The 11,411-nt window shown below is 48.3% G+C and overlaps 1 protein-coding gene across 1 annotated transcript; it reads left to right on the plus strand.

Moving 5' to 3' along the window:
- The first annotated feature begins 9,191 nt into the window (after positions 1-9,191).
- On the plus strand, positions 9,192-11,129 carry HPDL (4-hydroxyphenylpyruvate dioxygenase like). Its single transcript, XM_003936911.3, has one exon. It carries the CDS (start codon positions 9,466-9,468, stop codon positions 10,579-10,581), a length of 1,116 nt encoding a protein of 371 aa, XP_003936960.1. The 5' UTR covers positions 9,192-9,465; the 3' UTR covers positions 10,582-11,129.
- Positions 11,130-11,411: the final 282 nt, after the last annotated feature.

Genomic DNA, 11,411 nt, shown 5'->3' on the forward strand with positions numbered 1-11,411 from the left:
ATCGAGACCATCCTGGTCAACATGGTGAAACCCCGTCTCTACTAAAAATACAAAAATTAGCTGGGCGTGGTGGCGTGTGCCTGTAATCCCAGCTACTCAGGAGGCTGAGGCAGGAGAATTGCCTGAACCCAGGAGGCGGAGGTTGCAGTGAGCCGAGATCGCGCCATTGCACTCCAGCCTGGGTAACAAGAGCGAAACTCTGTCTCAAAAAAAAAAAAAAAAAAAAGAGAGATCGAGACCATCCTGGTTAACATGGTGAAACCCCGTCTCTACTAAAAATACAAAACATTAGCTGGGCATGGTGGCACATGCCTGTAATCCCAGCTACTCAGGAGGCTGAGGCAGGAGAATTGCCTGAACCCAGGAGGCGGAGGTTGCGGTGAGCCGAGATTGCGCCATTGCACTCCAGCCTGGGTAATGAGCGAAACTCCGTCTCAAAAAAAAAAAAACAAAAAAAATAAACAAAAAAAAAACACTGTATCCAGCAAGTTTTTTGCAAGCTGGTGAATTTGTATTTATCTCATGGCTAAAAGTTCTGAAGTAAAAGCCATAAGATCTGTGTGTGTGTGCGTGTGTGTGTGTCTATGTGTGTGTATATTTAAAAGGTCTTTATAATTTCTACAATTTTATGCTTAATTGGCAATTAAATCTATTTTAATTTCCCTCTAGCACACCAAATGTTTTCTCTCCTACCTTATAATATAAATTTTGCTATTTGACTATCACCTGAGTTGTTTTCTTTAATATGCAAATTTAAGGATATTTAGCTGACAACTGCCCAGGATTATGAAACAGGTTTTCAAGAATCTGAAAGTCTAAGATAGGGAAAATAAAACGTTTTCATAAATCTGTAAAATGTACTTCTATCGACATGCCTAATATGTCTACCAATTTATGTGTTACATACAGTGTTTCACTACTAAAAATATATAAAAGAGCACTAATTAGAAACAAACCAAAAAAAGCACTAATTGTCTTAAAAATGAAATAAAAGCACTTAAATCATATACTACAAAATAAGACTAGTCAAATGCTCTTTCAAGTTTATGTAACTTAAAATGTTCAATAAATAACTAGCTTTAAAATCAATGGTAAATCTTAGAGATGTTTTAAGAATTGCCAGCATACATTTTTCTTTGCATGTATTTTGTTTGTTTGTTTGTTTGAGACGGAGTTTCGCTCTCGTTACCCAGGCTGGAGTGCAATTGGCACGATCTCGGCTCACCGCAACCTCCGCCTCCTGGGTTCAGGCAATTCTCCTGCCTCAGCCTCCTGAGTAGCTGGGATTACAGGCACGTGCCACCATGCCCAGCTAATTTTTTTGTATTTTTAGTAGAGACGGGGTTTCACCATGTTGACCAGGATGGTCTCGATCTTTCGACCTCGTGATCCACCCGCCTCGGCCTCCCAAAGTGCTGGGATTACAAGCTTGAGCCACTGCGCCCAGCCCTTTTTTACATTTTTTAATGTCTAAACTACACTCTCTTTAAAAAAAAAAAAAAAAAACCCTCTGTTTCAATAATGATTATAGTAAATAAATCAGGTAACACAGTACAAAAGCAAGCAGTTTAAAAGCCGAGATGAACTTGTCTGTTCTCATGTTTGGGGTTCCATAAAGAAAAACAAGTTTCTCCCCCAAAGGGAGAAACTTTTTTTTAAAGGAATCCCAGGCTATTATAAATTATTTTAGGTCCCTCATGCAGCAGAGGGTACAAGAGAAAGGAGAGATAGCAGAAGTAAATGAAGAAAACAGAATTCAGTCAACTTAGAAGAAAAAACTTCTGCTCAAAAAAAAAAAAAAAGGATCCTAGGAGAGCAAAAAAAACAAAAACAAGAAGGGCTCTTTTAAATACAAATAAACATGTACGCACACGTACACACATACCCGGCCCCATTGAGCTCCTTTAAAAAAAAGTTTTTGCCTAGCGCGGTGGCTCAAGCCTGTAATCCCAGCACTTTGGGAGGCCGAGGCGGGTGGATCACGAGGTCAAGAGATCGAGACCATCCTGGTCAACATGGTGAAACCTCGTCTCTACTAAAATTACAAAAAATTAGCTGGGCATGGTGGCGCGTGCCTGTAATCCCAGCTACTCAGGAGGCTGAGGCAGGAGAATTGCCTGAACCCAGGAGGCGGAGGTTGCGGTGAGCCGAGATCGCGCCATTGCACTCCAGCCTGGGTAACAAGAGTGAAACTCTGTCTCCAAAAAAAAAAAAAAAAGTTTTTAAATCGCATTAGCATATTTCAGCTGGGACAAATTGCTGCTATTTCAGAAGTACAGCCATTGCTCTTTCAGTGTGGGCTGGCTAGCAGAAAGGCAGCCTTGTTATACAAATAAAGCCCCTTTAGTAGTCAAAATAAAAAATCTGTCCTCTTTTTTTTCTTTTTGCTGGTCTTTTATCTCCCCCAGCACATGACCCCTCCTGTTTTGGAGGGAATTTGACAGTTTGAAAGGCCTCATTCCCCATAATTTGGAACTTTCCTTCTGATTTGATCAAGTCAGATCAAGTTGATCAAAACCAATGAGAGAAAGACTGAAACAACAAAAACATAAACAAACAACAACAAAAAACACAGTTAAGCAAAACCAACAATCACACAACTTAAATTACTACTGAGTGCTGTAATGCTAAGAGGAAATTAAGAGCAGCTGGTTGTTAACTTTAGCCAAGACAAAATCTCAATTCAGTTACTTACCTAGGGATGGTAGGTCTCAGGCTGAAGACTGCTCTCTGCCATCTAGGAAGCAGGAAAAAGAAAAAAAAAACTAATCTTCACTGTTGGAGGTGAGCTCAAACTCCATAAAGGAGTTACCTGCATTCCATCATCATGGAAACAAGAAAACTTGCCTTTCTTATTTTGGAAGCAAGTAAAATTCAAAAAAAAGGGAGTTGTTTAGCAAAATAAACTTCAGATCTTATCTAGGACTGGTGGCTAACACCTGTAGTCCCAGCACTTTGGAAAGCCGAGGCAGGTGGATCACCTGAGGTCAGGAGTTTGAGACCCGCCCTACCAACATAGCGAAACTCCATCTCTACTAAAAATACAAAAATTAGCCAGGCGTGGTGGCAGGTGCCTATAATCCCAGCTACTCGGGAGGCTGAGGCAGGAGAATCCCTTGAACCTGGGAGGTGGAGGCTGCAGTGAGCCAAGATGGCACCACTGCACTCCAGCCTAGGCAATAAGAACAAAACTCCATCTCAAAAAAAAAAAAAAAAAAAGGCCGGGCGGGGTGGCTCAAGCCTGTAATCCCAGCACTTTGGGAGGCTGAGGCGGGTGGATCACGAGGTCAAGAGATTGAGACCATCCTGGTCAACATGGTGAAACCCCGTCTCTATTAAAAATACAAAAAATCAGCTGGGCATGGTGGCACGTGCCTGTAATCCCAGCTACTCAGGAGGCTGAGGCAGGAGAATTGCCTGAACCCAGGAGGCGGAGGTTGCGGTGAGCCGAGATCGCACCATTGCACTCCAGCCTGGGTAACAAGAGCGAAACTCCGTCTCAAAAAAAAAAAAAAAGCTTTAGATCTTGATCAAATTTGGGGAGATCAGGATTCTCCGGAGGGCATGCTCCCAGACCTCAGCAAATTGTCGTATTGGTTTGAGCCATTAAATTAGTTCATGCTGGTACCAAGCACCAACAGGAGATTTTTCAAAGGTTAGGAGCACCTCCACTCAAATTTCTTCATTGTTACCAAAATGTGAACCCCCAAAATTTGAGAAAGGTATCAATGAATTTAGAAAGTTTATTTTGCCAAAGTTGAGGACACGTGCCTGTGACACAGCCTCAGGAAGTCCTGACGCCATGTGCCCAAGGTGGTCGGGGCACAGCTTGCTTTCACACATTCTAGGGAGACATGAGCCATCAATCAACCTTTCCATCGAAGCAAAGGTGGAAAGACTGGAAGCAGGGATGGGGCTTCCAGGTCATAGATGTATAAGAGACAAATGGTTGGATTCTCTTGAGTTTCTGATTAGCCTCTCCAGAGGAGGGAGTCAGATATGCATTTGTGTCAGCAGAGAGGTGGCTGACAAAGCAGCCAAACCAGGCCGGGCGTGGTGGCTCACGCCTGTAATCCAAGCACTCTGGAGGCCAAGGCGGGCAGATCACCTGAGGTCGGGAGTTCAAGACCAGCCTGACCAACATGGTAAAACCCGGTCTTATTTAAAAAAAAAAAAACAGCCAAACCGTCTTGGACCAGCACCACAATTTTAGTTTGACCTTCATCAAAGACTGCCTAAATCCAAAGGGCATCAGCCTAATGGCAAAGGTCAGCATGACCATAAACCACAAATAACATCTCTGACCAGAAACATTCCAAGCCCCTCCCCAACCACAGACATGCCAGCCCCAAGATAACCTCCCCTCTGACCAGAGACATTACAACAGTGCCATAAACTTCCCCACACAGAAACACCCCAAGCTCTCTCACCAATAAATACTCTGTCTGTAAGAGAGAGCACTCCTGACTGAAATCAGCCAGAAGCCCCTCTCATGTTTATTCTCCAAAATAAACTTGTCTTTGACTGTTGAGCCACTTTTCATGTTTCTGTCCTCTTTCTTTAACTCTTACATTTGATGCCAAAATGTGGGACTAGTGTTGTGGGTAGAGGCTGTCTTGCAAGCCAGGAAGCAGTGGACAGTAGCTGCTCATCCTGCTGGATCCTGAAAGTCTCTAGCCACCCACCCTGTCTTGTCTCTCACTTTGCTTTGCTCTTTTTTTTTTTTTTTTTTTTTGAGACGGAGTTTCACTCTTGTTACCCAGGCTGGAGTGCAATGGCGCGATCTCGGCTCACCGCAACCTCCGCCTCCTGGGTTCAGGCAATTCTCCTGCCTCAGCCTCCTGAGTATCTGGGATTACAGGCACGTGCCACCATGCCCAGCTAATTTTTTGTATTTTTAGTAGAGACAGGGTTTCACCATGTTGACCAGGATGGTCTTGATCTCTTGACCTCGTGATCCACCTGCCTCAGCCTCCCAAAGTTCTGGGATTACAGGCTTGAGCCACCATCCCCGGCCTAAATCAAATACTTTTAAGGGAAAAGTAAAATTTGTGGGACCTTTCAGTTCACATGACTTTAAAACTTACTGATACAATAAGATTAGAAATGTCTTGAGAGTTGCCAGTATACATTTTTGTTTGCATTTATCGATCAAGTAATTTCATACTTAGCTCTGCCAAATACTATAAGGTGTCAAAATTTGGCGTACAGGCTACAAAACTGTAACTCAGCCCAAACAGAATAATCTCCACTTATGTAACTTCTTAATAAGTGAAACATTAATATTAGTTTAATAAAGATAGCTACATCTTGAACTGTTTAGTGAAATGCCCTAACTTCTAATCCTGTGGCCTTAGGCAGTCTAGTCCACAAACATTAAGGAAGTTTGTTTTGGGAAAGGACTGGTATAATCTTTGATGTTAAAGAAAACAAAATTTATATAAAAGAATTTTATACGGTAAATTCTTGTTTTAAAGTAAATTAACTGATTTTTTTTTTTTTTTGAGACGGAGTTTCGCTCTTGTTACCCAGGCTGGAGTGCAATGGCGCGATCTCGGCTCACTGCAACCTCCGCCTCCTGGGTTCAGGCAATTCTCCTGCCTCAGCCTCCTCAGTAGCTGGGATTACAGGCACGCGCCACCACGCCCAGCTAATTTTTTGTATTTTTAGTAGAGACGGGGTTTCACCATGTTGACCAGGATGGTCTCGATCTCTCGACCTCGTGATCCACCCGCCTCGGCCTCCCAAAGTGCTGGGATTACAGGTTTGAGCCACCGCGCCCGGCAACAATAAATACTCTTAGTTTGTAAGAGAGCACACTCCTGACGGAAATCAGCCAGAAGCCCCTCACAGGTTTATTCTCCAAAATAAACCTTTTAAAGTGACTTTGAATGGAATGGGAGGCAGATTGGCCCTAAGAAGTTCCCAGCTTGACTTTTCCCTTTAGCTTAGTGACTTGGGGCCCCCAAGATTTTTTTTCCTTTCTCACTACCCAGGATTTCTTGGGGAGAGCTGCTCACTGACTAGGCTGCCTAGCCTTTGGCCCATGCCAGTGAAGCCCCTGCCCCCATCTCTCTAGCAGGCCACACAGCACCTTCTGGGAGGTGCCACTGGCATTGTATCATGAGATAGAATATAACAATACAGAAGATAACTACAATAGTCAGGCATTGTGCACCTGTAGTCCCAAGTTACTTGGGAGACTGAAGCAGAAGGATTGCTTAAACCCACGAGTTGGAGCCTGCAGTGAGATTCCAGCCTAGGTGACAGACTGATCATGCCACAGCACTCCAGCCTAGGTGACAGAGTGAGACCCCATCTCTAAAAAACTTTTTAAAATAAATAAATATTAGAACATGTGGCAAAATAAAATTTAAAAAAATTTTAAAAGAATAACTACAATAGCAACAGCTACTATTAACTGAACACTTACTCCACCTCATTTAATCACAACTCTATGAAGTAGGCACTATTATTCCCATTTTTACTGAGCAAAGTAAACTCAGAGGAGTTAAGCAGCTTGCCCATACAGACAGTAAGTGTTGCAGGTGAAATTCAAACCCAGGTCCATTTGGCTTTTGGAACCCATGGCCTCCCATTCACTGGTCTGCAGAGTAGCACCAAGTACCTTTTACCACCCTGACCAGCTCCTGGGTACTGCCCTCCTGCCTGCAGGCCTGAACAGCCACCCAGGCCCTTGTCCCCCATGACATCCTTCTCCCTCTTACCAGTGAAACCCCACAGATCATACTGCCTGACAAAGGAATCTCTTGTGATGCCTTGGGCTGTGGCATTCATCCTAAATACCTCCCTTATGGCATGCCCCTTGCTCCTCTAAGAGTTTGGCTCACCTTCTTAGTGAATTTTGCTTATGCCTTTTGCCCTTCTTGGATGCCCTTCCCTAACCCTTCAAGGGCCACTCAGTTGAAGTTCCAGAAGACTCCGAATTTCCTCAATCCACTCATCTCACACAATTTTGGGTTCCAGAGCTAGAAATACCCCCTGCCAAAATCTCCTCTGACTCAATGCCAAGTCAGGAAGCTGCAAAGAGCGAGGAGAACCTGAGTTCCAGTCCTTAGAGGAAGGGGAAGGGGAAGAAGGACAGCCAGGCAGCTGTTCCTTTCAGATCCCAAACCATCAGGTTTTATTCCTCCAAATCTTGCTTGGGACAAGGGGTTAAATGATGTTGACAGAAGTGGGATTGAAGAAAGAGACAGGAGTGGCTGAGAGATTGCCCAACACTTTGGGAGGCTGAGGTGAGAGGATTGCTTGAGCCCAGGAGTTTGAGACCAGTTTGGGGCAATATAGTGAGGTCCCAGCTCTACAAAACAAAAATTATTATTATTTCATATTATTTTATTTTTTGAGACTGAGTCTCACTCTGTCGCCCAGGTGGGAGTGCAAAGGCATGGTCTCAGCTCACTGCAACCTCCTCATCTCAGGTGTTACAATGTGCGAGCTAAATGAAGAGACCCCCTCAAACAGGCTTTGTGTGGGCAACAAGGCTGTTCATTCACCTGGGTGCAGGTGGGTTGAGGCCAAAAAAGGCATCAGCGAAGAGTGGTGGGATAGGAGTTGGTTTTATTATTATTATTATTTTTTGAGATGGAGTTCCACCCCGGCTGGAGTGCAATGGCACTATCTCGGCTCACTGCAACCTCTACCTCCCGGGTTCAAGGGATTCTCCTGCCTTAGCCTCCCAAGTAGCTGGGATTATAGGCGCCTGCCACCATGCCCAGCTAATTTTTCGTATTTTTAGTAGAGACGGGTTTTCACTATGTTGGTCAGGCTGGTCCTGAACTCCTGACCTCAGGCAATCCTCCTGCCTCGGCCTCCCAAGGTGCTGAGATTACAGGCGTGAGCCACCACGCCCAGCCAGGAGTTGGTTTTATAGCTTGCAGGGGTTTTAGTGGAAAGTTACAAAATTAAGTTTAGGGTGGTTCTTTTTTTTTTTTTTTTTTTTGAGACGGAGTTTCGCTCTTGTTACCCAGGCTGGAGTGCAATGGCGCGATCTCGGCTCACCGCAACCTCCGCCTCCTGGGTTCAGGCAATTCTCCTGCCTCAGCCTCCTAAGTAGCTGGGATTACAGGCACGCGCCACCATGCCCAGCTAATTTTTTGTATTTTTAGTAGAGACGGGGTTTCACCATGTTGACCAGGTTGGTCTCGATCTCTCGACCTCGTGATCCACCCGCCTCGGCCTCCCAAAGTGCTGGGATTACAGGCTTGAGCCACCGCGCCCGGCTAGGGTGGTTCTTTGCAAGCTGGGAGGAAGTAGTAGGTTTGCAAGTTGGGAGGGGGTCCTCAGGTGTGGAGTCATGAGGTTACAAAGTCCAATGGCCTTATCAATTGGGGCAGGAATGAGGAACAACAGAGAATATCTTAAAGTTAAGTAGGCTCCACAGGGGTTAATCGTTCTTCCTTCGAGCTACTTCAGGTTTTCTAATTCCGGAAAGCGCTCCAGAGGTGTACATGTGGTTCATGGGGGTCGCCATGCTGTCCACGGTGTGGGCAGACCTTACACCGGGTTCGAGCGATTCTTCTGCCTCAGACTTCCTAGTAGCTGGAATTACAGGTGCCTGTCACCATGCCGGGCTAATTTTTGTATTTTTAGCAGAGACGGGGTTTCACCCCGTCTGGCCTGGCTGGTCTTCAACTTCTGACCCTGTGATCTGCCCACCTGGGCCTCCCAAAGTTTACAGCTCCCTAGTATTACAGGTGTCAGCCACCGCGAACAGCCAAAAAATTATTTTTAATTAGCTGGGGTGTGGTAGCGTGGGCATGTGGTCCCAGCTATTTGTGTGCTGAGGCAGGAAAATCGCCTGAACCCAGAAGACTGAGGCTGCAGAGTGAACTGTGATTGTGCCACTGGGTGACAGAGTGAGACCCTGTCTCAAAACATGTGGAGAGCGAATTCCAACTCCTCTCTGAACCCGGGCTGAATCCCTTCGCTGTGAGGTTGGGGAGATAAGTGGGAGCCCAGCGTCTCTGGCGCCTAGTGAAGGCAGCCATTGTGAGTTCCCGGGCTGGGGAAAGGAGGCTCAGTGCCCAAGAACGTGACCGGACCTGAGGCCCTGGGAAGGAGCAGCGCGGCGACCCCGCAGTATCCTAGGCGACAGGGTGTGGGCAGAGGGTGGGGAGTCAAAGGCGGAGTCACGGGCTCCGCCCTCTTTCTCCGGCTCGGCTGGTGCACTGGCTCCGCGTGGTTCTCACAACCCGCAGCTCAGCTCAGTGAGACCCGGTGGTCCCGGGACTGCTCCTGGCTGGGGTGGCGCTGCAGGGAGAACCGCGAGCTCTCAGGGGTCGGCCGGTGACTTCTTTCCGGAAGAAAGCGAGGAACGTGCTCTGCGGGAAAAACTGGACTCCGCAAAATTCCAAGGATCAGCCCAGGACTGAGAGCCCCGAAGTCCCCAACCACAAGTGAGTGGTCCCAAAAGGACAAATCCAGGTTGCCATCCGGAGCGCCATGGCCGCGCCCGCCCTTCGTTTGTGCCATATCACCTTCCACGTGCCCTCGGGGCAGCCCCTCGCCCGGGACCTGCAGCGCCTCTTCAGCTTCCAGCCCTTGGCTTCGCGGGAGGCGGGTGGCTGGCGTCAGCTGGCCCTACGCAGCGGCGACGCGGTATTTTTGGTGAACGAGGGCGCGGGGCCAGGAGAGCCACTGTATGGCCTGGACCCGCATCACGCCGTGCCCAGCGCCACGAACCTGTGCTTCGACGTGGCGGACGCCGGCGCCGCAGCTCGGGAGCTGGCAGCGCTGGGCTGCAGCGTGCCCGTCCCTCCGGTTCGCGTGCGGGACGCGCAGGGTGCTGCCACCTACGCCGTGGTCAACTCACCCGCCGGCAACCTCAGCCTGACCTTATTGGAGCGCGCCGGCTACCGCGGACCCTTCCTGCCTGGCTTCAGGCCCTTGCTCTCTGCGTCTGGCCCCGGGTGGGTCAGCCACGTGGACCACCTGACCTTGGCCTGCAACCCCGGCAGCTCCCCGGCACTCCTGCGCTGGTTCCACGACTGCCTGGGCTTTTGCCACTTGCCGCTGAGCCCAGGTGAGGATCCCGAGTTGGGCCTCGAAATAGCAGCAGGGTTTGGGCTGGGGGGACTGAGGCTCACAGCCCTGCAGGCCCAGGCGGGCAGCGTTGTCCCAACTCTCGTGCTGGCTGAGCCCCTGCCAAGGGCCACAGCAGGACAGGACCAGGTGGAGCAGTTCCTGGCCCGGCACAAGGGGCCAGGGCTGCAGCACGTGGGGCTGTATACGCCTAACATCGTGGAGGCCACTGAAGGGGTGGCAACTGCTGGAGGCCAGTTCCTGACTCCCCCTGGTGCATACTACCAGCAGCCAGGAAAGGAGAGGCAGATCCGAGCTGCAGGGCACCAGCCTCATCTGCTTGCCCGGCAGGGCATCCTGCTAGATGGTGATAAAGGCAAGTTTCTGCTTCAGGTCTTCACCAAGTCCCTTTTTACTGAGGACACTTTCTTCCTGGAGCTGATTCAGAGGCAGGGAGCCACTGGCTTTGGTCAGGGCAACATCAGAGCCCTGTGGCAGTCTGTACAGGAGCAAGCTGCCCGGAGCCAGGAAGCCTAAGGAGGCCCAAAGGTGGTTGCAGCCCGTTGTCCTGCGCTCAGGAGGTCAGCACAGAGCTTAAGATCCACAGGAGGCCCAACTAGTGAAAAGCTTTGCCTCCTGAGGGCACGTATGACTTCCATCTCATCGGTACCTGCCAGAAGCTGTCTCTCTCACTGGGCTTCAAAGAGGTGGGACTTTTAAAAACTAAAACATTTCTTATATACAGTCCATGATAAATATGCAAGATACACAGAACAATAAAATAATCACACAACTAGAAAACAGAACCAAGTATTGGTTAATACTTAGGAATCCTTGTGTCCCATTGATTCTATTTCCTCCCACCCACACCTCAAATCCTGTCATTATTAGCCATTTGCTTTTCTGTAGTTTCACTCTACATAACATAGCCCAAAATAAATGATTTCCTACTTGAGGTAGGAATTTAAAACAGAACAAATCTTCTGTGCTTCCTCCCCCGCTAGGGAGCAAGCGCTGCAGGTGGGGAAGATCTGGGTGAGAGTTGAGCCCAGCTACCTGCTCCAGAGTGATGCCACCGCTCCAATCAGAGCTGACCTGAGACCTAGACAGAGGGTGTTGGGTGTCAGCCAGTGGCAGGTGCTCCCTGCAGCTGCCTTGCTTTCTCCTGGGGGATGGAGGACAGATCAGTCTGGACAGAACACGGACCCATCCCATCTGCCCAGGGCTGGCTGGGAGTTCAGCCAGAGGAAGTTAGGACCAAGCACAATGTCACCACTTTCTGCATCCCTCCCTCAGATGTGAGGAGTGAGGGGACAAGGGAGAGGGTGGAACGCTCCAAAACAGCTACAAAAGGGTAGGCGTGGTGG

The sequence above is a fragment of the Saimiri boliviensis genome, chromosome 11 (assembly GCF_048565385.1).
Source record: "Saimiri boliviensis isolate mSaiBol1 chromosome 11, mSaiBol1.pri, whole genome shotgun sequence".
NCBI classification, from domain to species: domain Eukaryota; kingdom Metazoa; phylum Chordata; class Mammalia; order Primates; family Cebidae; genus Saimiri; species Saimiri boliviensis.